The sequence below is a fragment of the Numida meleagris genome, chromosome 4 (assembly GCF_002078875.1).
Source record: "Numida meleagris isolate 19003 breed g44 Domestic line chromosome 4, NumMel1.0, whole genome shotgun sequence".
NCBI classification, from domain to species: domain Eukaryota; kingdom Metazoa; phylum Chordata; class Aves; order Galliformes; family Numididae; genus Numida; species Numida meleagris.
Window position 1 is genome coordinate 15123356 of NC_034412.1, and position 24586 is coordinate 15147941.

At 37.8% G+C, this 24586-nt stretch overlaps 1 protein-coding gene across 1 annotated transcript in view; it reads left to right on the plus strand.

The window, feature by feature from the left end:
• Positions 1 to 24586, plus strand: part of ACAP2 (ArfGAP with coiled-coil, ankyrin repeat and PH domains 2) — a 57603-nt gene that overhangs the window by 19968 nt on the left and 13049 nt on the right. Inside the window, exons 6-15 of the mRNA XM_021393706.1 lie at positions 2231 to 2289; positions 2787 to 2970; positions 4451 to 4495; positions 5524 to 5619; positions 9169 to 9243; positions 15783 to 15895; positions 19269 to 19289; positions 21903 to 21954; positions 23307 to 23407; positions 24225 to 24330. Of these exons, the coding sequence (XP_021249381.1) occupies positions 2231 to 2289; positions 2787 to 2970; positions 4451 to 4495; positions 5524 to 5619; positions 9169 to 9243; positions 15783 to 15895; positions 19269 to 19289; positions 21903 to 21954; positions 23307 to 23407; positions 24225 to 24330 (852 nt within the window). The remainder of the gene's footprint in view (positions 1 to 2230; positions 2290 to 2786; positions 2971 to 4450; positions 4496 to 5523; positions 5620 to 9168; positions 9244 to 15782; positions 15896 to 19268; positions 19290 to 21902; positions 21955 to 23306; positions 23408 to 24224; positions 24331 to 24586) is intronic.

The window sequence follows — 24586 nt, forward strand, 5'->3', positions numbered from 1 at the left end:
AAGGGTTCCTTTCATGTCAGCAGTTTCTGCAGATTAGAACAGGTGAATCCAGTTGTCTGTCTCTTACTGTCCATCGTTTTTGCTGCTGATTTCCCTCTTAGCCATGTCTTTACTCTATGCTGTGCTCCTTTTGACACACGACCTAGGCCCCATGTTCCTGCTTTTATTCTTATTCTACATGACTGTGACTTGCAGCGCTTTGGTTAAGATCATGCATTTGCCAGCTCTTCCTCTGGGGCAGTTTGAGTGCAGATAGCAAAGAGCAAGACACATTGTAAGAAGGCTTTGCAGGTGGAAGTAGAGCTACTTTTGAGTTCTGCCCTGCTTTTCCCCTCCGTTTCCTTGCTGTGCTCAAGCATACTGAGTAGAGCAGTGGCTCTTGTAAAAAGGCACAAACATAGGAAGTGAAGCATGGCATAGGATTTTAAGTAGAGCTTTGCCAGATTTATGCTGTGGCCCTGCTTAGCTTTGTGTGAATCTACTTAGTTCAGCAGGACTTATGAGCTCAACATCAGCTCTGCTGCTGACCAAGTTGGCAGGAGAGCTCTTGTGAGTGAGGGGAAACAAGAGGAGGAAAAAAGAGAAGCAGGCGCTGTCCACAGAAAGGAGGGAAGGGGTAGGAGATGGTCCCACTGAGATGGGGATTACTGCCAGTTTTTTGATATGTCTTTGCTACAGAAAAGGCTGAGACCCAAACTGATGTAACATGTGTGCGGATTTGGCAGTGGCAGAGTAGCTTTCACAGCCTGTAGCAAACAGCAGCTTTCTCAAATTTGGTGTGCAGTGTGTGAAAGGTAATGTGCTGGGAAGGCTGTAAGTCTAGTGAAATAATGATCTGGGCAGTTTTTTCTGTCCGTTTGGGAAAAACATGCATTTTTTTTTCCCTTACATTTTTTCCTCCTGCTTCTTCATTACTGTAGGTAGAATTGCAAGGCTCATGCTTCTGGGAGTCCAGTAATCAGTGGAGTTGCCATCTGGTTGCATTCTTTGTGTATTGATCTTGATTGGTGCACTCCTCAGGCACTGGCACGCTTAAATGTCAGCAGTGGGAGTAGTCCCAGTGTGATTTCCAGCTTGTAAAGAAGCGCTTTATCTGTTCTAGTTATCTGTTTTTTCTGCTTTTTCCAAAGTGAAAATACAAACAGCATCTTCCAAGTGCTCCTTGTCGTACTGTTAGATAATTCAGGTTGAATGAGGCCTCGGGAGATGCTGGTCTGTCTGCCTGCCTCAAGCAAGGTCAGCGGTGAGGTTGGGTCGGGCTGCCGAGTGTTTTTATGCTGTTTGGTCTTGAAAACTATTGAAAATGGAGACTAAATAGTGGATGTAGTACCACTGTTGATGGGGGCTTAAACTCAGTTATACTTTCCTTCCTTCAGCATTTTCTTGAAAGAGGAAAAAGCAAACTGGTAGGGGGTTTGCTTGCTCAAATCCAGGAACTGGATTTTAGTTATAATGTGGGCCAAAGCTAAGTTGTGTTAGTGATACTGTGTGAAGAGTTTGTAATGCCATTGGTGCTGCACTTGGACTTGAGTCCAAGTACCATTGGAGCAGGCTGGAACACGAGGTACGCTTCTGCTCTGACATCACGTGTTAGAATTTTCAGTGTTGCTTCGGTGAATGTGATTCCAATCCACTTTTGTGACTTTGTTTGTTGAGAATCTTGAGCATTCACCTCAACGTCTCTGTGCCATGCTAACAGTGTGTTGCCACAAGTAGACATGCAGGCGAGCTAGTTCTGGCATACTGACTCAAGCCTGTCTTTTCCAAACGTGCCCAATCACTGAAAATCCTGTGATGCCCCTTTCAGAGGAATTTAGAAAATGGTTGTTTTAACTAGGTGCTACATCAAAAAACAACTTGTGCCATGGTTAATTTAATTATCAACTTTGTGCCTTCCTGTATAACATTTATGTGAGTATGGACCAATATCATCAGTCTGTTTTTATTGCTATACTACTTTTTTCTTTTTCTTGCTACACAGTGGAGTTTGGCAAAGATTATTCAAGCAAGGTGTTTTTGACTACGGAGGTGACATATAACATGAGAAAGTATTCAGTTCGACACGCAGACTAAATTCAGAAACTGTTGTCTTAGATTTTCAAAAAGTTGAGGAAAGCAATGGCTTAGAATGGATTACAGGACGTAGGGATTCTGTTTATGTACATTTCAAAAATGAGAAGTTATGAATACTCCGAAGTTACTGAACTACGTATTAATGCTTTTCTTTCAGATCCTGTTTGACCAGACCCAAAGATCAATTAAAGCACAGCTCCAGACTTTTGTTAAAGAGTAAGTTAATTTGCACTTGTTGTGAGAAAACCATAGATAAAACCAAATTAAAAGCATCTGATATGAGTGAGTTGGCGAAACATCTTTCCTGAAAGTCACAAGCCGTAAGTTGAAAGTGCATATTTGAGTTTGTCAGAAATCACTCAAAATCCGAGAGGCTTTTGTTCCAGCTGCAGAAACACTTAAATGGAAATGGTTTAAATTACTAACCATTAATTACGTGTTGTCATTCTCCCAGTTTAGAAGAAAAATGCTTACTAAAGCTTTTCCCACTGAGCACGAGATGCATTGATGTAAATTTCACTTTTTTTCCTTTCCTCAGAAGGGAACAGAGAGGCTGCAGAAATACTTTGATTTATTTTTTTGATCTCAGCACTTGTTAAAGAATGTGAAAGCAAAGAAACTAGCTGTAACAGTCACAACGCAGGCTGTTCAGTGTGTCTCCGAACACTTCGTGCTTTGGAATTCATGTGCCATCCATCTTTCCTTTGTTGCAGAGATATTAAGAAATTTAAAGATGCAAAGAAACAGTTTGAAAAAGTTAGCGAAGAAAAAGAGAATGCTCTAGTAAAAAATGCCCAAGTTCAAAGAAATAAGCAACATGAAGTAGAGGAAGCAACCAATATTTTGACTGCAACACGGAAATGTTTTCGGCACATAGCTCTGGATTACGTTCTTCAGGTAAGTGCAGCAATAATGCTCTATTTTCTAACTTGACATTTCTGACCTAAACGTATTTTGTAAGTTGACTATGCTATAGTTCCTTAAATACTTCAAATATGAACTGTAACCTAGCCTAGGAAATACAAATGACACGAATCTGATTCTGATGTGGCAGTGCAATGTATTGGAGAGGTGTGGGGAGATTGGCAGCTATTGCTGTAGACTGGCTCCTTGTGTGCCCATTGATCTGCAGCTCATTTGTCATCTGGAATTTGTGTGTTCTAATGTTGTACAGTTCCTATGATAAAGGTGCCTTTATAGTAGAGAGGCAAAGTTTCAGCATCTCTTAATTAATGCAGGCAAAAAATGAATTCACCCTTAGGAATCCCTTCTGCTTGGGTGACTCTTTTCTGCTGGAAGAGTAGCTTCACAATAACAGTCTCTTTGCAGCTGTATTGACTTTAAATTGTATTTCAAATCCCTTGCTTTTCTTTTATCCCTCGAGTTGGGGGTTTGTTCTGTACAGATTTAATTATTTTTGCTGCAGACAGTTTTCCAAAATACCAACTGTGGAACTATAGAACTGCATTCTGGTTTTGGTGTAGAATTACAGCCTGGTTTTCATTATAGCTTCAGTAAGCTTTCCTTCTGCTGGAATCTTTGAACTGATACAGAAGTGTTAAATTACAAAATTACACATTTTTTATCCCGCTGTATTGGGCCTTTGAAGCCAACATAGGTCTGGATGACAGCTTTGAAGATTAGGAGACAAAGAAGATAAAATTAAGTGAATGTAAAAAATTAAATCTATCCTTTGATCTATGTAAAGTGAAATATCCCAATTTCCAGGGCAATGCCATTGGTCAGTTACTTCAGACAGCTTAAAAGTACAAGATATATGTGAAATGTTACTGAAGTTATTGTGACTTTGCTTGTTTCAGTGGCTGGGGATGCATCCCAGTTCTGGAACACTTTAGAAGGTGTTCAGCCAAAGGGGAAAAATAGGGACAGCCCAGTCCGTTCTTCCTCTCTAGATTGAGAAGGCAGCGATGCTGCCAGCAGCGTCTTTAAGAGGTCAGCGAGCAGGATTAGCTCATGCTGTCAAAAAGAGTATTTGAAATATTCAATTCAATTCCTTGAAAACGGGTACAAATCTTCCTTGTTTCAGAAGTTTATTGTATTCCTCTATTGTATTGTATACTGTGTTGTATACCACGACGTGTAGTGTCTTGATTTTCCCCTCTTGCCTAAGAAAGTTGTGACTATCATTGTAGAATTCAAGCGTTGCGAGCTTTTTATGATTGCGTCCCTTTAAAGTCATTAAAAAACTCACATACAGCTTCTGCCGTTACAGAATTGCCATGTGAAATCAGATATTGAGTCGTGCTTGTTTGATGTCTTGAGCTTTGACATGATTATTAGGAAGTAATGTGAAGTTTACCTCTGTGGGGGACAATTTGTAAACTGAATAAAATCAACAAATTTTTTTTTTTTTTAGATCAATGTTCTTCAGTCTAAAAGAAGATCAGAAATCTTAAAATCGGTAAGATATGCTTTGATTTCTGTATAGAATGTGTTTGAATACATCAAAATGATAAATGACTATGAAGCAGTATATTAAAAATGAATTTGTCCTTTTACCCATTAAGCACTGCGAGTACAGTTGACGCTTTGATGATGGTCAGCTTGGTCTTTACTATAACCTGGCATAGAAACGTATCTACTTTTAGCAATCTCTTGGTTCACATTTCAACGCTTTAATAGGGTTTTCATTGTTCTTTGGGATGTGTTTCGTGGTTAAAATTGAACTCTGCTTGCCAAGAATTCTGCTATTTAAGTCTGCTAGATTCATTTATAAACAATAAATACTTTTCATAGTCTATTCTAGGATGGATTAAGCTATTTGTTCAAAAATGGTATTTTTTATATAAATAGCTCAGAGTCAGCTAATATACAATATGCTTTAGTATGCTGTCTGCTAAATAGACCACAAAATTAAATGGTGCCTTTCTCTCAAAGGTCTGAATCTGTTTTTTCCTTAATTTCTTTAAACAGCACAAAGTTCTGCTGGATCACAGCAGTATAGCTGCTTGTCATTGTGCTCAAAATCTTCTCAAATGGTTTCCTTTATGACTGGACAGTCTTATCTCAGCTGTGTTCATAAAAGTTATTGTTTTGGATAGTTAGTAAATAAACTATGTAGTCTCTCTATTGTACATTTGCTAGTTAAACAGGCACTAACAGATTTTTCGATGACAAGAGTTATTGTAACTTTCTGTCCTTAATTAGCTTTTATTTGTTAATGGGGTGAATTCTGTAAACATTTTCTGAAATACTTTGTGTGGCTCTTTGCTGCCTTTACCTTGCATATTTACTTACCAGGTTGAAAGCTGCACAAGTTATTGATGTAAAATTGCATGGACACAAAACAGCAGAAAATAACCCCAGATTTTTTTGCTTTACATTTTTTTTTTTTAAGTTCTGTTCACATGGATTAGTTAAGGGACATTTATGCAATATCTGATAAACATTGAGCCTTTTAAAAATATCTACCTTTTTTTTTCCTTCTAGATGTTGTCGTTTATGTACGCCCATTTGACCTTTTTCCATCAAGGCTATGATCTCTTCAGCGAGCTTGGGCCCTACATGAAAGATCTGGGTGCACAGGTAAGACTTCAGAAATAATGCTTTACAAATAAATAACCATATGCTGGTGCGAAAGAAAGGTTGATCTATGTACACATGTGAGGCATGTTGTAGATTTATTCTTCAAAAAAGAAAATGTAACGTGATGAAGACAGAGCATACAAATTTATTTTACATGGTTTGAATTAAAATTGCTAGAAAGCTGCCTTTTTCCTAAAATTAATACCGCATTTAGTATTTATGTGCTTAAGTATAGCTAGATAGTGTCCTTTAAGTTACTCTGGTACTCTGGATTCTGGGTTTTCTTCTCCTTTAAAATTTTTTGTATGTGCCACGTGTTACAAATGTGTTTAGCAATAAAAAGTAGCATTTGTTTTGTTTTCTCCTATTTGTGTGTGCTATACGCTGCGTAAGTTATGCAGTGTATCAAAATAAGTTAATGCTAGCAACTTATGGTTAGGCTGTGACTCAGAAGTCTGATTTTGATTAGTTCAAATTTGACTTCATACACTGAATCCTTCTTGCCCTGCTCTGTTCTTCAAGTTTAAGAGCACATAATTGCTACTCTGGGTTCTCATTGAAGGACTTGTCAAAAGGCTGGAGGGACTGTGGCTGTCTGTACACAGCTGGCAGTGAAAATGGTTATGCAAAATTGGTTTAGAACATATGGTATTAGACTAAAGATCTGTCTCTGGTACAGGGGGAAGGTTCAGCAGTATGTCTTGACTTGCTTTCTGTGCAAGTTGAGTGGGCCTGGAAGTATTTGTATGATTTTTTTTTTCCTCCTATCTGAAGGCTTGCAACAACCATGTTGTTCACAACCTGATCTACACGAACGAAGCCAGCCCAAATTCTAAATGTCTATCCATGTATGAAAGCAAATAAATGACAGCAGACAGATGCATCTGCATTCATCTCAAGCAGATGTGCTGCCAAATGTTCATGAAATTCCCTTGTTCTGACCTACCATCAAGAAAAGAAGAGCTGCTTCAGCTGCAGCCCTTTGCCTTTGATGCACTAGTAGCAAATTAAAGGTTCAGGTGCATGTGACTGTCCTTAGCACTGGCTGTGTGCCTTTTATGCTTTCACATCTGTCCATTTTGAGTTGTGGCTGTTGAACTACAGTGTTTTGATAGTACAGAGTGTGTTCTGTACCTGTTTAGAAGAGAAGATGGGGAAAGCCAACAAAAGCTGTGTAGTTGGTAGTGCTCTGTGCTACCAGTTAGGTTTTGTGTTTCCATTTCATTGAGATCATTTGGGTTAGGAATACAGGGTTATTTTTTGAATGGTTGATCATCCATTTGCTTCTTCTATCTAGTAAGGAGTTTTCTGTAACACTCTCTTTGGTGCCGGTATCATAGCAACTAAAGGAGTTAAATATAGAAAACCCAAAGCTGAGAATGTTTAAAATATGTTGTAAATGGAACAAAGAGGGATTGACATCCCTGAAGTTGTACGACTCGTTGAATTTCCCTGTGGCAGACATTGGCTTTTAAGTAACAGATACAGACTTGTAAATACATTATGAAAAATGTAACTGTTAATGATTTTGCAGTTTGTATTGGTTGAAGGTAAATTTTGTGTTCATATGAAGATTAATAGCACATGAAATAGTAAAATTAAGGCAATCTTAAGTAGTACGTGTATAATTCTTATGTGTTTTCAGATCACTGTAACTGGTTTACATGACAGAACAGAACTGAGCAACTTCTGTGTTCTGAATATTTAAAGTCAGTGTAGTATCACTTGTGAATCAGATCATTGTAAGAGAAACTTTAATGGCACACAAGTGTGACATATGCATATGCATGGAAATTTTGATATCTGGCACTTCTCACGTGAAATATGGTATTAGTTTCAAAACAGAACTGACTTGAATTTTCATTCTAGAGTGAAGATGCAAAAAGCTAAACATCTTACTCTTAGTTCTGCACAGAATACTACTTAAAACACTGCATCTGTATAGAATATGTTCACCAGTAAATGCAATAATTTGAGAAATCTAATTTTTTGAAAGCTAACCAATTGTTGGTAGAAGGACTGGGATTTTCATGGTTGAGTGATGTGACTACCACAGTTCTCAGTAGTTGTTTGCTGTCAGTCTTTTTTGTTTGATGGTTGATGTGCTGCTGACCAGAGTGAAATGAGTAAGTTCTTTTCTGAGTTTGGAACTGGAATGGTGCAATGCTGTCTTTGTAATGAAAAGCAGAAGATGGAAAGAGATGTTGATGAGGATCTGAAAAACTGACACAGCCTGGACTTAAATCCACATGTCCCAGCTGTCTGGTGGTTCATAACTGTTGGGCTGCCCAATGCAAGGGCATGAGAGCCCCTTAGTGTCCCTTTTTTTTTGTATCGTTTCAAGCAGGTGAAGTAGAGCAATGGGGAACGCGACCAGAGTTGACAGAGGTTTCTGTTTGTGGTTATGGGAGTGGGTGGAGGTGAGGTAATTGGTGTGTAAATTGGGGGCTCTGTTAGCCACAGGGTGCCCTCGGCCACGTGACCGACTTGTGCTGGAAAACTGGAGCTGCACGCTGTCCAGCCTCCAGCATTTAGGCCTGGAGTAGAGCAGTGCCCAGATGTGGAGCTGCAGGCTGCGCTGCTGTGTAAGTAGTGTGGCTGTGTCACTGTTCAGTAACACGCTGTGACTGGGGATCGTGGAGCTCTGTGTTAGCAGCTGGATAAAGCAGGAGTTCATCAGGTTCTGTGGCAGTTCATGGAACTACCAAGCTAGCTGATCTGTCAGGTGGCATGTGTTTCTCTACCCTATTCCGTGCTTAAACATCAAAGCCTGTACAAACAAACAAACTTACTGTCTAAGATGATATCTTAAATTTCCTGCCTTATTTTTCCTTCTTGGCTTCAAAACTTTTATTTTTTATGGTGGCATTATAGACATGGATATAGCAAGTTTTTGTTAGCGTTTCTTTTTTTATCACTGACTTGGTAAGGATGCTAACTTCAATCAAATCCTCTCTATTGTGACAGTCCCTCTGCAAAAGCAATTGTTTCTTAAACGAGAAGCAGTTTGAATGGTCCTATCTAAGATGCTAAGGAGCCTTGCTCAAGTACTGCTGGTGACTCGATCAAAACCACCAATACAAAAGCCTGACTGGGGCAATTCCCTCCTCTTTCTGGAAGGGAAAAATCACTATCATTTGCTCTTTCTAGTTTTGGCTGCTGAAGCCAGTGCTGCTGCATAGGCCAGTCAGCCAGCAGGAGCAGCTAAAGCATGAGTCATTCTCTTCAGAGACTGAGCACCAATGCGGTATAGGAGTCGCATATGCTTGGCACCATGCTGTTCTTTGAAACATCTCTCCTAAGGCTTACAAGAAATGTACACCTTTCATAGAGGTTAATTCAAGATGATAGTGCAGTGCTTTAAACAAGGCTTCAGTGGTTATTAAAGGTAAACACTTTAACCAGAGAGGTGATTTTTACTATGCAAACAAAACAAATCATGAAATGTCTAGACATAATGTGTTCTTTTTTTCTTGTCAGCGTTATGAAATCTACAGAGCCAAATTTCTGTAGAAATCTAAAGATCCCATTTTCTGTTTCTCTTTACAGCTGGATCAGTTGGCTGTAGATGCTGCGAAGGAGAAGAGAGATATGGAGCAAAAGCACTCCACTATTCAACAAAAGGTACTTCAGAGAATGTAAAGGGTACACTGCACATCCATTTTCACGTCTCTGACATCTATGCCCAAGAGTGCATCTCTGCACTGGAACTGTGAAAGATCTTATCTTGAGCACAGAGAATTAGACTTGCTCATCATTAAGCATAAGATTGGACTGTAGACATTTATGTTACAGAATATAGTTATTTATGTTACAGAATATGGTATTATGTTTAGTTTTGACTGAAACATAAATAGAATATTGGGGTTGGTTTGGGAGTATTTTTAGGGATCCCTAAACATTTCACTCAAGTTCTTAGTTCCAATCATGTCTTGGATTCAGTATATCTGTAAAAGTAGCTCTCTCTTTCTCCTCTAAACTGCATGAGAGAGAGATGCACTGCACAGTCATACAGTCTTATGTATTGCTCTCCTCCTGAACTGTGCCAAATGAGTACAGCTCCTTCTTATAGTCTGGCAGCTGCTGTTGCCTATAAAGAGGCAAAGTAAACTTTTGTATAGGTGTTCTCATGTGGGGTCTTCACTTATACACAAATATGAAAGTAATAACATTAAATTGCTGTTTTGGAGTGATTTGTATGTATGATAATTCTTATTTTTGCTTGCTGACAAAAATGTAGATTATTCACGTTGTGGGGGGGAATAGCTGTTGGTTGGATGATTCAGAAGCTCTAGATAAGTATTGATTTTGCACGTATAGTGCTAGAAGTTAAATATGTATATATATTTCCACTGAACTCTCCGATAGCAAGCTAATAACTGCAGGTATTTTTGAAATGAATTAGATACCAGTTTAAAGGTAATGGAGCATTTCTTACTCTCACTCAAATACATTCTGTATCTGTTCAGGTGTCATAAATTAAAAGAAGTGTAAGTGAAATTTGAGTAAATAAATTCAGGAACGAAAACATGCTAGTATTCCAATTTTAGGTATCATTAGTAGGAGTCAATACAAATATTACTGGGAAATGGGGAACAGGGGAGGTCAGTGCTTGTGTTCAAATTTAAATCTGTTTGGGCTCAATTGTGCTGGTTCTAGGGGTGGGCAATAGTTTTCGCTGTTAGAGAATTGCAGTGCTTGGTGAAGGAATTTAGTTGTGGACAGTTATATTTAATTGACCAAAGGGGTAATAACTTGTTACCATGTATTATGGTTGTTGTTGCCAGTAGTGTTTATGTTCTTTTTTTCTTCAAATGCTGCTTCAGGCTGCTTTACAGGTAAACTGTTTCTGATAGTATTAGTAATTGGTGAATCTTTCAAGCTTTGTGAAACTTGATAAGCTGTAGCCGTGTGTGTGTGTGTATAAATATATACATTTTCTTGCTTTTATGAACAGTGTTCATTGTGAGATTATTAATTTATTAAGTATTTTAATTGAATGACAATTTTATGCTGTCACCAAAATAGGTTCAGTATATTCAGTTGTATCGTATGCTGTCTTCGAAGTTTTGTGTTTCATGTTATAGATGTTGCCTCTTCTCTTTCTCAGTCAAGTTACTGATATGTTTTGTGGTAATGCATAGATTAATGCAACTAGGCTTTGGAAGGCATGCTCTACTGGGAATTCCTCCTACAGCTCCTCTATTTTATTTTTTTTTTTCATTTTTTATTCAAACCATGCTGTCTGTTTTATCTCCCACTTGATTTTCCCAACCTTGCCACTGAGTTTGTTTCCGGTGCATCAGGTGTTCAGAATCTTGAACTACCTTAGACCTCGGATCTTGTTCTTTACAGCATTTTGTCATCCATTCAACCTGACCAGGATGTCAGCCTGTTTCTGTTTTCTTGTCATGTTGCTTTCCACTGGGCTACCCCTTAAGCATATGTTCCCAAATCTTCCAGTACCAAATCCTTACGTGTTTTAGAACTATTGAAACTTCTTGAGCTGAATATCTCATGAAGTATTTGTGGATTTAATATACTGAAGTTTTAATCTGATGCTTCAGAATGATGCCTTTTCTTCATTGTGTGGATAGACAGCAGTTCCTTTTCTGAAATCTATAGGTAAGTGCACGTGTGCACACCTACCCACCCACTACCTGTGTTTGCATATATGTGCATATGCATGCAGAATAATTGCACTGATTAAATAACTCATCACACCTTTATAATCATCATTTTCTTTAAATAGACTGTTACTAGAGTAGCTAATGCAAAAGTCGTGGAAGGGTTTGGTCACCACTATAATTTGTTTTCTAAAGATAATTGATGTCTGATTTTTATTTTAAATTTGTGCTCTATTTACTCAGCAGCTATGCAAGGAGCCATTATTTTAGTGTAAGAAATGCTTTTTTTCTCCTCATTATTTGAAGCAACACATACTAGGGATGACCTGTTATTGTAGTAACATCTTGAATTGTGAGATTTAAAAATCACTCGTGAACAGCATTATGGCCTTTGGGTTTTGTGACAGAGTAAAATTTTGTTCTAAAACCAGGGGAACGGTACAGGAAACATTTGCATCAAACCTCAAATAGTGCTTTTGTTCTACTGAAATCCCACCTTCACTTCAAAAAGAAACAAACAAAAAATCCTACCTGTAGAGAACTGCTCAGGAAGCAGCTGTAGTGAGAGTGGTTTGAGTAAACAAGGTAATGGGAAACCAGATGCTACCACAGTCGTAAAGCAATCGTTAATCAGAACTGCTACTGAGAAGTAATACAGACTCATTTTTGCAAAAAGAAAGATGTGCCAGTAATCCAAGTGACTTGTATGTTCAGTGATGATCTTGACTTCTGGCCCTTTGTCTTGGACTGTAAACCTTGTTACTTGAATGTGGTGTTGTTCTGAACTCTTCCTCAAGGGACTTTCATCTTGAGCATAACAACTTTCTCTTTCAATCTGCCTGTGCCGTGGGATGGGAATGGAAGCAGCTTCCCAAAAGGGGGGGTTGCATGGTGATGTCTTCTGTTTTGATATATACTGGAGTAACTTTTCAGATTATTCTTTTACTTGGTATTTATTCTCAATTATTTACTGCCTCGTAACAAAGACTTTGTTTTTCTTTAAAGAAGCAGAATACAAAATGTCAGACCATGTCTTTGCACACAGATTCAAGTTTAGAATGCTGATATGCTCCTGATGCTTTCTGAGTAAAATGACTCACGTGGCTTTTATGATATGTTTGTAGTCTTCATATTGGAAGTGAATCTAAAGCTCTGCCACTGAAAACTGGGGTTTGTGATGTTTTAGTCCCAGGAAAATTATGTGTAGAGAAACACAAAGAAAACACGCGAACTATGAAATGACTCCAGTGTATGTGATAAATTTCTAGGTTGGCATAAAAATGCATTCACTGAAACACTGTCAAGAACAGCATGCTGTGACCCTCCCCCCAGGTTAACTGCAGAAAGGAAAGTTTTTTCCATTGCCATCTGATTTCCTATTCCTCATGGACACTTTGTTTTGTTTTGTTTTTAAATTAGGAACAAACATTAACAACAAAAGCTGCCATGAAAACATGCTGTGTATTTCGTTTGTATAACTCACCTTTAGGTCTTCGAGTAGATGGCCAGCCTTGAAAAATTGATAGCAGAATAGAAACCATAGATGTTCATTCCTTTCATCTTAATTAAATGTGTGATATCATGCTACAGTGTAAAATTCATAATACTAGTTTAATTTTCTTAATTCCAATTAGGTGAAGCATACTCTAGTCTCCACTAACTCCTAATGAGCAAATAAATGATATTTAAAACACTCCTTATTGGCTGTGTTTGTTTAAGGAATATAAGATTCTGAGTCACATAAAGTGACTGGATTTATTAACATGTGATTCTCCGATGCGGGTTACTGGAAAGATAAGGATGTGTTTCTCTCCACCCCCGATTATTTTTTGTGATTCATTAAACTTTTCCATGATCCAAGATAAAAATAAATCATGATGTGACCTCTTTTCCCTGTTCTTTAATTATGAAATAACAGACTTGAAGATCAGACTAAGCTTATCTACTTGATTTTTCTACTTTAATCTCTTTAACTGGAATGTCGCCAGTTAAGCGTTGTTTTGCTGACTGCAACTTTCAGTGAAGTTGTATGGATAAAGCACAGGAAAGCTTTAACCCCCGCCCCCAAGCTGGTAGTGTATGCTCTGTTAGAGCTGTATGTCTGCATACTCCTCTGTCTTCATCTGCTCTGTGAAGGTGCGAGTCGTTCAGAAAAGCCATTAAAGATAATGCCAAATGCACTTCATGAGGAAGGCTTATTATTTTAGACTACTTAGGCTGAATGATCCTGTTAAGATTGTGTGTGTCTTCTGAGCTTAAATTAGTTTCACTGGAAAAGACAGTTGCGTTTGCTGCAGAAGTTTTCCATACTTGAAGGAAAATGTGATTGCACGGTAGTTTGTGTAGAAAAGACTGAGCGAGTGCATATTATCTTTCGCTAGTCAAGGAATAGCAGGAGTCACTGAGGCAGGAAGATGCAAATCTTTAGCAGGTTTCATTATGTTTGGGAGCTGGTAAGTTGGAGGAATTTGTGATTTGGGGGTGGGGGGAAGGGTTGACTTTTTTTTCCCCTCCCTTGAAAGGAAAGGATTTTTTTCCAGAAAGGACTTAAAGCAGTTTGAGAATGTTTTTATATGTAATATAAGCTGTAATGCTATGTTAAAACTACCGTGATAAAGGCCTTGTGAAGTCTTTAATGCTCGACATGTTCTGATCTAGAAAACAGGCAGAAATTCAAGGTCATGAGATACTGAATAACACACAAATTTGTAATTTTTGAGAAGCTTTTGTTTGTAATCTGTCTTCTCTTTCAGAACTTTTGCAGTGATCTTCTACCAGTGAATTAATAAAAATTTTACATTTCAAACTTAGTCCATCTATTAAGACGAGTAGCAAAACACTTATGTGAGTCACTTCATGAAATCTGCTGCTGTGCAGTTTGTTGGAAAAGTGCCTGATTTTTCAAAAATGTTTATGAAATATTCTACTTCTCTAATATTTAAAGGTTTTTTTGAGTTATGAGACTTTGTTTTCAGTGATGTCTCTTATGCCCTCATTGAGGAGAAGCCATATGTTGCTCCTCTAACTTAAGGACATATTTTACAAACCACCAAATTCAGTAATAGCATGAATATTATTTTGGTCTCTGGGTATAGTTTATAACAAATGATATAATTCCATGTGTGCTTCTTCTTGCATCCCTGGCTGCAGTTAGCCCCTCGCTCAATGAACACCTGAGGTCAGCTAGTTCAGTCTTAATGAACCAAGTCTGAATACAAGTTAGAAAAAATTGGTATATTTCTTCTCTTATCTAAAGAGCTACAGAGATAAGTCTTGGAGATACTTGCTTAAATCTCAGATCTGTAGGGAAGTATATACCTCAGCAGCATTGTCTCTGTTGTTGACAGAGCTCCACCACTACAAGTTGGTGAGTTTTCTTCTCTTAATCTTTGACTGAAATGTATTTATTTATTTGTGGGATGTAAATAAATAAATAAAAATTTAGCAAACTTCATAGTCTCATACTGTGACTTTTCAGTGGAGGAGAGGAATCACTGTTCCTTCTCCCATGCACGCCCTTATGAGCTTTCATTTGCACAGAACTTGGGAGAGATACTGAAGTTTAATGCATTTGAATGTCTACTTACTGCCCGTCCTGATGTGAATGAGATCACAGAATGATAGAATGAGTCATAGAATAGAGCTTGGGTTGGAACAGACCTTAAAGACAGTTCCAACCCTCTGCCATGGGCAGGGTTGCCACCCGCTAGGCTTAATACAAACTGGCCTTGAATGTTTCCTGGGATGGGGCACCCACGGCAGTCTGGGCAGTAGTGCCAGTCTCACTGCCCTCTGAGTAAAGAATTTCTTCCTAACAACTATTTTAAATCTCCTGTCGTAGTTCAAAACCATCCCCTTTGTCTCATCACAATCTGCATGTGTAAATGTTGAGCAGATGATTTGGACCTCTGTTAAAAACAAACAAACAAACAAAAAAACTCAAGGTGTTAGAGGAATCCTACTCATAACTAGGTGTGCAAAGCTCAGGAAAGATGCAAGGACAAAGACTTAAAATGTAGGTGATAATTATCTACAAAGTGCTCATTGTAGGTTTTCAGTAGCTGTCAACGTTTATTAGGTATTAACAACATATGCTGGATATTAATCAAATGATAGCACTTAACATGATTTCTTTTTACATGTTAATCTTTCACATGGTTTAGCCTCTAGAAAATATATTGGTTTTGTTCTCTAGAATGTAGGTAAGTGTGCACCTCTTCTTTGAAATACAACCTTTCTGATTCGGAGACTTTCCTTGTCCTCCCTTGCTCTTTCATGCACTTTGAGAAGATGGTTAGTAAAAATAAATAATGATTTCAGATCTATTAAAATAAAAATCATCTCCAGCATCTGATCTCCTAGGAATACTTTTGAAAAAAAATTGCTGGGGCTTAGAGTCATGGCATGACTAGCGAGTGTTGCAAGCTAAACATTATTCCTAAGTAATTATTCTTTTTGACATGGCCAGTACCTGAACTTCTGGTTGAATCTACAATGTGGTGTTGTTTTTTTTCTTGTCTTGTTCCTTTGTACTAGGATTACTCTGGTGATGATACGAAACTGGAATACAATGTAGATGCAGCCAATGGTATTGTTATGGAAGGCTATCTGTTCAAGCGAGCCAGCAATGCCTTCAAGACTTGGAACAGGTAATTACCCAGAACCTCTGGCTTTTTAAGATACTGCTTGTTAAGCTCAGTTCTGGTCTGACTTACAACCTGTGCAGCTTACTGATTCCACAGATCCAGAACCCTTGGACTGCTCTGTGAGTTTATGTAGAGAGTGCTTCATAGCCATTTCTCCTTGTTGTCTCTCCTAGAGATTTGCAGGCCTTTAAGAGTGTATCTTGAAGTTTGGAGAAGTCCTATGTATGGAAGGTTTGCTTTATTGTCTGTGGTCTGGCTCTGTAATTGTGTTTTGATCTTTTATTTTGAACCAGAGCAATTATTATGATTATATATAGTATGCTATTTGAACATATATGCTGGGAAAAATAAGTGTTAGGTGATGGTGTAGAATAGAAGTTGCACAGCTATTGGAAGCAGGGAAACATAGTGAAGGACTCAAGGACTGTAATCTTTCCTGAAAGATAAGCATTGTTCTTTACAATTCCTGTGCTGTGCAATAACTTCTGCGTCGTAGTTTTGATGGTCCTGTTGGGAATTCAAAATACACTGTTAGTCTTGTCTATTTAAAGACGTTCATTTTGCTATTGTTTAATTGTTTTTTTTAGCAAACAGGATTTCTTTTGCATTTCCAGTGGTGCACACTTTTTTCAAGGAAATGTATTCTTGAGCATTCACAATATAGTTGAATACAGTTCTTAAATTGTAAAGTTGGTTTGATGTAGAGCTGCTCTTACTATCTCTCACTCCACAGTTCTGCAGCAGTGTTTCTGTTAAGCAGTTAGCTGTGCTTTGAAGGTCAGAATCTGCATTTGGATCTGTGACCTCTTCCAACCTTAATTCTGTGATTCTTTGAACATCTTGGAATGTACCAAGACAGTAGGAAACTGGGATTGTTTCACCTAAATCTATAGACTGATGTAAGGGCTGCTGCCGTTGATTAGACCATGTTTACATTAGCAAGTGGTGTGCAGCTCCTCTGAGGGGCTTGCCTTGGACTACCTCTAGCCTGGTCCTGTGGTCTGATTGTTTGTCATTGTAACGTACCTTCTGCGTTAGTTTCATCCACGTGAATCGGGAGTTCTCCAAGACAACTCTGTGAGAAGGAAGAAGGGTCAAAACTAGCAGATATGTTTCAAAAGCACGTTCCTGATCAGAAGTAACACGTTAGTGTAAGTACTTGTGTGAGCACACTTTGAGAGAACTCTGCAGTAACAGGGCAGGAAACTCTTCCACCAAATTTACAACAGGTTCAGAGTGCTTTTTGCAAGATGTTTTGCAGGGTTGTCTGCAGCCTCTTAATAAGTGGCTGAAGACAAAACTCCAGCTTCATGTTCTTCTGTTGCGTGTTATAAAGGCTTTGCTCAGTGGTTACATAACAGGGAAGTCATAACTTACAAAAGTCATAGTGCAAGTTTACGTGTTTGAGCATATACAATTAAAATGTTTGAACAATGTCATTTAAGAGAGCCAAGGTAAGCAGCTCTGTAATGAGTCAGAGCTAACCTACTTTAATGTATAGTTTATATTTACTTTAATTTTTTCTGTTTGTCACAAGAGTATTCAATAAAGCTAAGCCTTTAATCTTTTTTAATCTGAAGTTCATAGCTTACCTCATTGGCATAGGCTAGTTGCATGTGTCAGAACTAGGCAGCGCGTAGCAGTTGATAAGCCATCTGTAATAATGTAGCTTAGAAACTGAAGCCATGACTTTAATTCTGTACTTCATACAGTCACAAACCATTGCTGTCTGCTGTGAGACTAATACTATCAAGCTACATAAAATAAAAACCGTCTTAAGGAAGACAGCTGTTAGTTATTTAATCTATCCCTCTTCTTCATGTTTCAATAAAACAGAAAAGTTTTTATCCTGTTTTTATTTCTGAATAGATTTGTTACTGCTTGCTACTGCTAATGTTATAGCAATAAATAAGCTTTTGCCCCTTTCTGTTGCTGGTTTCCACTGGTGGAATGCTTTACTTCCATAGTATTGCAGTTTCACCTTCATGGAGGCAATACTGACTGAAATTCGACATGTGTTAGTGGCTGGAATATGCTTCCAGCCACGGGAAAGGACTGTCTCTGCTTTAAACTGTTCTGAGTGTGAAAAGGTACAGAGAAATATTGGAGGAAACATGTAGAGAACGATATATTTACTATATGAGGGAATTCAGCGCGGAAATCTGAGGCCCCTGTGACAGACAGGCTATTTTCAGTCTCCTTGTCGGGTAGGTAGTTTGCTTCTTCATGATGTGCCTGTCTTGTGGGGAGGCAAGGGATGGAAAATCAACCAGCTGAAACAAAACCACAAGAACTCTTATAGAGGTAAATACTGGAGCTCCCTGATGATCTGAACCGACGGCGATGTCGCTCCTCCTGGCTAACTGCTGTTTGTACCTCCGGCTGAAACGTGCTAGTTTCTTTTCTCTCTGTTGGGATCTGTGTTCTGGTGGTTTGAGACTTTTTAAAGTTCTCCTTGACAGCAACATTATGAAAAGGCATCAAAATCACTGCATTTGCCAGTGTTAAAAACATGGACCAGGAAATGGTACCATGAACTTTTCCCGGCTTGGACACATCACTATGATTCCATCAGATAACGCTGTGATGCTTCTGTGCCTCCGTGGACTCCGTTCTGGATTATCCTCAGGCAACTCCAGTTGCTGTGGGGAGAAAAAATTCAAATCCCAATTGATTTGTTGCTAGGATGGAATAGTTTCTTCCTTGGTCAGTTGACAGCTTGGTTCAGTTGCCCAGAGACTTCAGTTAATGTGCACTTTTGCATCAAGTATGCGGAATTATTTGGGATAGTTCTGTATGGTGCTTGCCTGAGAAATAGTTTGTGAGCAGGTTACAAAGTAAACTATGAGAGCTGTTTGTTATTTGGCATTGCTTTGTTCTGAAGGAGCTTAAGAATTTTGGATTCTTCTTTATACTGTATCTGCATGTGTAGTGTGCGTGTGTGCTACGGATACTTCAGTGGAAGCCAGGTTCAGTCTTTATACTGGGAATTCTCGCAGCAACTGGTATGGAGACCTGTTTTTGGAATGTAGATATATTTAGATAGTATCTTTTTATACACAGATTTTCTTGAGGTATTGGGAAATGAAATCAGTTGAATTTATTGTGGAACAATAGGTGGAAAACCCTTGGTTCTTAGAAATTCAGATTTAAAAAGGGTCTATGTTAATAAATGTGAGTAGAAAAGCCTTTATGAAACACTAGTACATTCTGAATAATTTTTAGGTTGGATGCATTAGGTAGGTGTTTTCCTTTTTAATTCGGCTGTATTTTCAGATCATGCTAATTCTTTGCTTATTTTGCTCATTTTGCATTTTTCATTCCTGTTCCTCCTTTCCCTTATGTTTTAATCCTACCCCATTTTTTCACATGACAGGAAAAAGCCAGATCACATCAGGTACCAACCAGCTTCTTTTATACCTTCCCAATGTTTCTTTGGCACGCAAAAAACTCTAATTAACCCTGCATTTAATTTTGATTACTTGCAATGGATGTAAAGTGGCTCAGTCTAAGAAAATAACAGAAGGATTCTGCCTGGGATGCCAACTTGCTGCTCAACACTTCTAAAAGAATTAGTAAGACGGAACTAGTTTTAGCTAAAAAGGAATTAAAGTGAAGTTTATGCACTCAGACTTCTGAGCATATGAGATCAATGTTTTGACTTCTTCCTCTGTAGATGGATGGGTTTTTTTCTCACCAGCTACACTGGAAATAGAAATTTAACTTTTGAATGTTGTGCATTCTTAATCACTGTTTTATGTGAATGCTGATGGAGACCAATTAAGAAGATTGTTTCCCTTTGAAAATCGATAAGCGCAATTCAATGTAACATTCAAATAATTTAACTTTTTAAAATTTTTTAGTACTTCTTGTAGCTCTCAGAAATTTGAAATGCTTTTCAGTTAATGGTGTCATTTTCTATTTAAGAAAAACCTTTTTAAAAAATTAAATATAATAATTAACTTTATAAATTTTTATATATAATATAATTTTATAATTAATTTATAAATTTTATTAATTTATTTATTTTAATTTAATTGGGTGAGAATGATTGGAAACCATTTAGTTTCTAAACCCAAACAGCTGTATTGAAGTACTCCTACAAACTGCGGGGCAGCGCCAACTGCTTTAAGATTTCCTCAGATGAGTTTTCTCTTTCATTGTGCTTTTCTCCTACCTTTTGACAGAAGTCCCATTTGAAGAAACCTTGACTTTGAGCATGACAGCATGCGTGTTGCCTAAAGGTGCATGAGCAGGAGATAGATACACCCTACAACAGCCCCTTCAGTGCATACGACCTAACTCAAAAGTTCCTGCCTCTTAATGCTGCAAGCCCCCGGCACTCTGTTTCCTACAGCAGTTTGTTTACGAATTATCTCAAATTTACCAAACAACATCAAGTTTTTGGCCTGAGTCAAATGAGCTACAAGTTATACTGCACTCTAAATTATTTATCCAGTTCAGCTGAAGTTTCTTAAAAAATAAAAATACCCTCCTCCGCACACACCCCACCCCTCAAATGCTTTTTGACTGAACTTGGCAAGTTCCCTTAAAGATTTCGTTTCCCAGATGCAGGTAACTGTTTTGCATTCTTCTGCTCGATTATCTGAATGCAAAAAGTTGACGGCTATTATGGTGGAAATCCAATATTGAAAGGAGATTCTTTTGTTATTTTAAAAATTAAATAAATCCGCACAACATTTGAAAGAGTATTTGTAAAAAGGTAGAATCTCATCTGTCTACTAAATATTAACTTGTCTAACAAATACTAGCGTTCCTGATTGGAACCTAACTTTCTCATATATCTTAATTTTTCTTTTTATATTTTCTTAACAATCTTTGTGTGCTTCTTTCTATGAATGGCTTGTGGTGATCAAACAAACTTACAGAGCCCTCTTGTTACTAATTTTAGTGAACCGTAGCTTGATATTCACAAGTTTGTTCTGCAACATATCTTGTTCTCCACAGTATTTTGTGCACTGTTGGCACTCAAACCAGTTGGCAGTGCAGAGAAAAGGGATGTGCAGTGTGTATGAATGGGATATTTGAGGTAACTGAGCTGTTATGGTGAACACAGGTTTGTATTATAAACCTGTACAAAATGAATGTATACAAACTTCGCTGCAGGACTGAATTATTTTTTGTGTTATGAAATTTTTGTTCAGCTCAAAACCAGTGATGATTGGTTCCCTTTTATTTTGTGCATCCCCAGGAGAGCCAGAGGCAGATGGCCGTATTTGCTTTTATCTTCATATTCAGTGATCTGATAGATGCAGTTCTAGATCTGAGATGCTCAGAATTTTTTCCAAAACATGAACTATTCTTCCATTTGCTATAAATTGTATCCCATCTGAGCAGGAATTGGTCAAGGAAGGAGGGTTTTTTTTTTCCTTTAAGTGTTATATTTTGGATTTTATTGGATGCCTTAATTTATTTTTAATAGTTTCCTATAAAACTAATGCTTAAGATCCTACTTAATAGTTGCTTTGTGTTTATATGCAATGTTTTCTATCTAGAATTTTAAGAAATGCCAATTTAGAGAGACCTCCATGGCGTAGCAATAGTCTAGTTTTGTCTAATGGCTAGCTAAGTTAATGGTTAGCGCTACTCCTGAAGATATTTCAGGAGTGAATAGTTTAGATGTTTTATTATTTTCATTATTTAAACTATCTTAATTTGTGTTATCAAATTACTTAAAGTTGTAGCTTGCTTCTAAAATACAGACATAAATGTTCTTTGAATTGAAAACATTTTGTATCTTAGCTTTACTAATGTCATAACAAGAATGTATTTGTTCAGGATTCAAATTATTTGAACCTTGCTTTCTTTTTTGTTTTGTCTCTGCTCTCCCTTTTTCTCATGGAATTCTTGTCCGCACTGACTGCAGAATTAATACCGTGAATTATGTTTCACTTGCAGTCTATCTGTAGACTGCATCATAGCATATTTCAGTCAAATAAGCACTGTGAAATCAGTTGCGTATTGTTTGGATGTCTCTTTGTTTGAATAGGCGCTGGTTCTCCATACAGAACAACCAACTTGTGTACCAGAAGAAATTTAAGGTAGGTATCAAAAGCTGCCTCGGGATAGTTTGATGTGGATATTGGTCTTCCTGGTTCATCAGGAAAGAGAAGCAGAGAGATGGCATGGGTGTCCTGCATGGTCTTGAACAGCCTACTTCATTTTCTAAATTAGTTTTTCCCTTCGTAAAATGAGATAAACACTTGTACTTACAGATTTAGAGACTTGTAAGCAGTGCTTTATTTGTTGTGTTTTTTGTTACCTTGTTGCAAAGAAGACTCACTGGGAGCCTTGAGAGCTCCCAGAGATCACAGAAGGCTTGTGTATGCTTGTTGGCAGACTGAGTGCTGCATAGTGTTCTTTGGGCAAGTCTGTAAGGATTTGCTCTTTCCAGTTACTGGCTGGACTCACAAACCCAATTTTGCAATCGTAGAGAGGAGAAAATGGCATGCAAGTATTTGTTACAGATGCTACGTACACATACCTAATACTGAAAGTGTAAGGCAACTCAGCAGTTGATGTCTGTCGTGGCAAAGTACAATTTTTCTCATCTGCTGTATGTGACAGCAGCTAGAGCAACTCTACCTCAAGCCTAGAAATCAGCTTTGTCAACTAGCTTTTGGGCAAGTGTCCCTCTGATTTACTCTTCTAGAATCAGTTTGTGTACCACATAGCTGTAACTGCTCTTTGTAGGGGAAAAAATAAAGATAGAGAACTGAATGGAGAAGGCAATAAGTAAATAAAGGGAAGTTTATGGCTATTCATTGTTCATCAGCATTAACAGCCCAGGTTCAGAGCCTGCTGCTTGTTAACTGATGCCATCAGATCAGGGGATACAGTCTTTGTTTTTGTGGTTGGATAGGAAACAAGTGGTGGAATTTGTGTTAGTACATTTTAGGCACTTTGTGATTGCAAACTGCAGTTGTATTTTGATGCTTTTTGTAATATAAAAATGTAACTTTAAAAATTGCGCTAGTTTAGAAAAGATGTCTTTGGAGTTGAATCAAATTTTCAGAACCACTGCATCATAGCTTCTGGGCTTTGTACTTGGCACTTAAAATGTGGCTTATTTAGGTGTAACCTATCTGATTTCCTTAAAAGTTAATAGCACTTCTCAGAAAGTATCATTGAACTCATTCAAATACTGATTTTTAAGCTGTTGATTATTTAGTAGATCGGATGGTAGATGGAAAGACAACCTCAAAATTTTCACAGAACATAACCAAGGGTGAAAATTGAAATAAATATTTCCTGCCAAGTATGTCCACTATCACTTACTATAAATTTCATTTCCAAAGGGAAAAATTATGTAAAGCTATGAAATTAAATGAGAAGTGCTTTGAGGGTATCATCAACTTTCTTTCATCTCCACCTTTTATTTTTTTTCTCCTAGGATAACCCCACTGTAGTCGTTGAAGACTTGCGGCTTTGCACGGTTAAACACTGCGAAGACATAGAAAGACGTTTCTGTTTTGAGGTGGTTTCTCCAACAAAGTAAGGAGAAGTGATGGAGCGTGATTGTTTAAAAATTAAATGGATAAATAAAATTGTGAGATTTAGTTGCCTTGAGACGCAAGATGTACGTGTCTCTTGGGACAAATCAAAACAGGAAAAGCATCTGAACAATTCTGTTCTCTGAAACTTTGGCTGGGAGAAAGTGGCGCTGTGAGAAGTATTCCTAGTACTTAGTTTGCTTCCAGTGTTAAAATAAACATGTGTTCCTGTGCTTTGTGTATAAACATCTAGTAGTCATGGAGCTGTTGTGGTTTAGTAGTAGTAGATGGTATGAATTATCAAGCTGCTTAGTAGCCTAGAAAGTAGTTAATGAGAATCAAACATAGAATGAGTTTTCCTTTGACTGTCCATGTGAAAAATAGTTATTTTTTTTTCTCAGAGCTTTCAAGTCATTTCCTCTTGGTTTTTGTGAATGAATTAAGCTTTTGGGACTGATAGCTGCCCCTTGTATAGACAGCCACAGAGGCGAATCATATGGGAGGATAAGAGATTGGGAATAAGAAAAAAAATTAAGGAATAGAAGATTAAGCTATTCTCTGAGTTATTTGAAGAGTCATATCCATGTTTTAAGATTACCTGTAAATAGTTTTGGGACAAGGAGTTTGCAGGTCGTAAAGGTCAGCTGCGTTATCATCTGGAAATAAATGGATTTATTACATGGTGCATAATAAACGATATACTTATGTTGACAGCAACGAACTTTGACAAGGCTCTAAGTTTGGTTGAACAACATGTTGTTTAATGTAAGCTGCTTGCTCAGCCGCCGACTCTGAGCACATTATGTGATTCTTTGCAGAAGCTGCATGCTCCAAGCTGACTCGGAAAAGCTGCGGCAGGCGTGGATTAAGGCTGTTCAGACCAGTATTGCTACAGCATACAGAGAGAAAGGGGATGAATCTGAGGTGAGTTTAAAAACCAGCCAAACTACCTTTAGATCTTGAGGAGTAAAAACAGAGAAAACTTCTCCTTGAGAGAAGGGAAGTAAAAATAAAATAAAATCCATTGTTTTTCTCCCAGTGGAAATGCAGTGAAATCTTGAAGGCTGTAATTGTCTAATTTGTCTTTCATTCCATCTTACCAGCATTGGTTTGGCCTGTGTGTTTTGAAGTTCTTCTGTAGTGTCATGTAAATTCATAGGATTATTGGATACTCTTACAC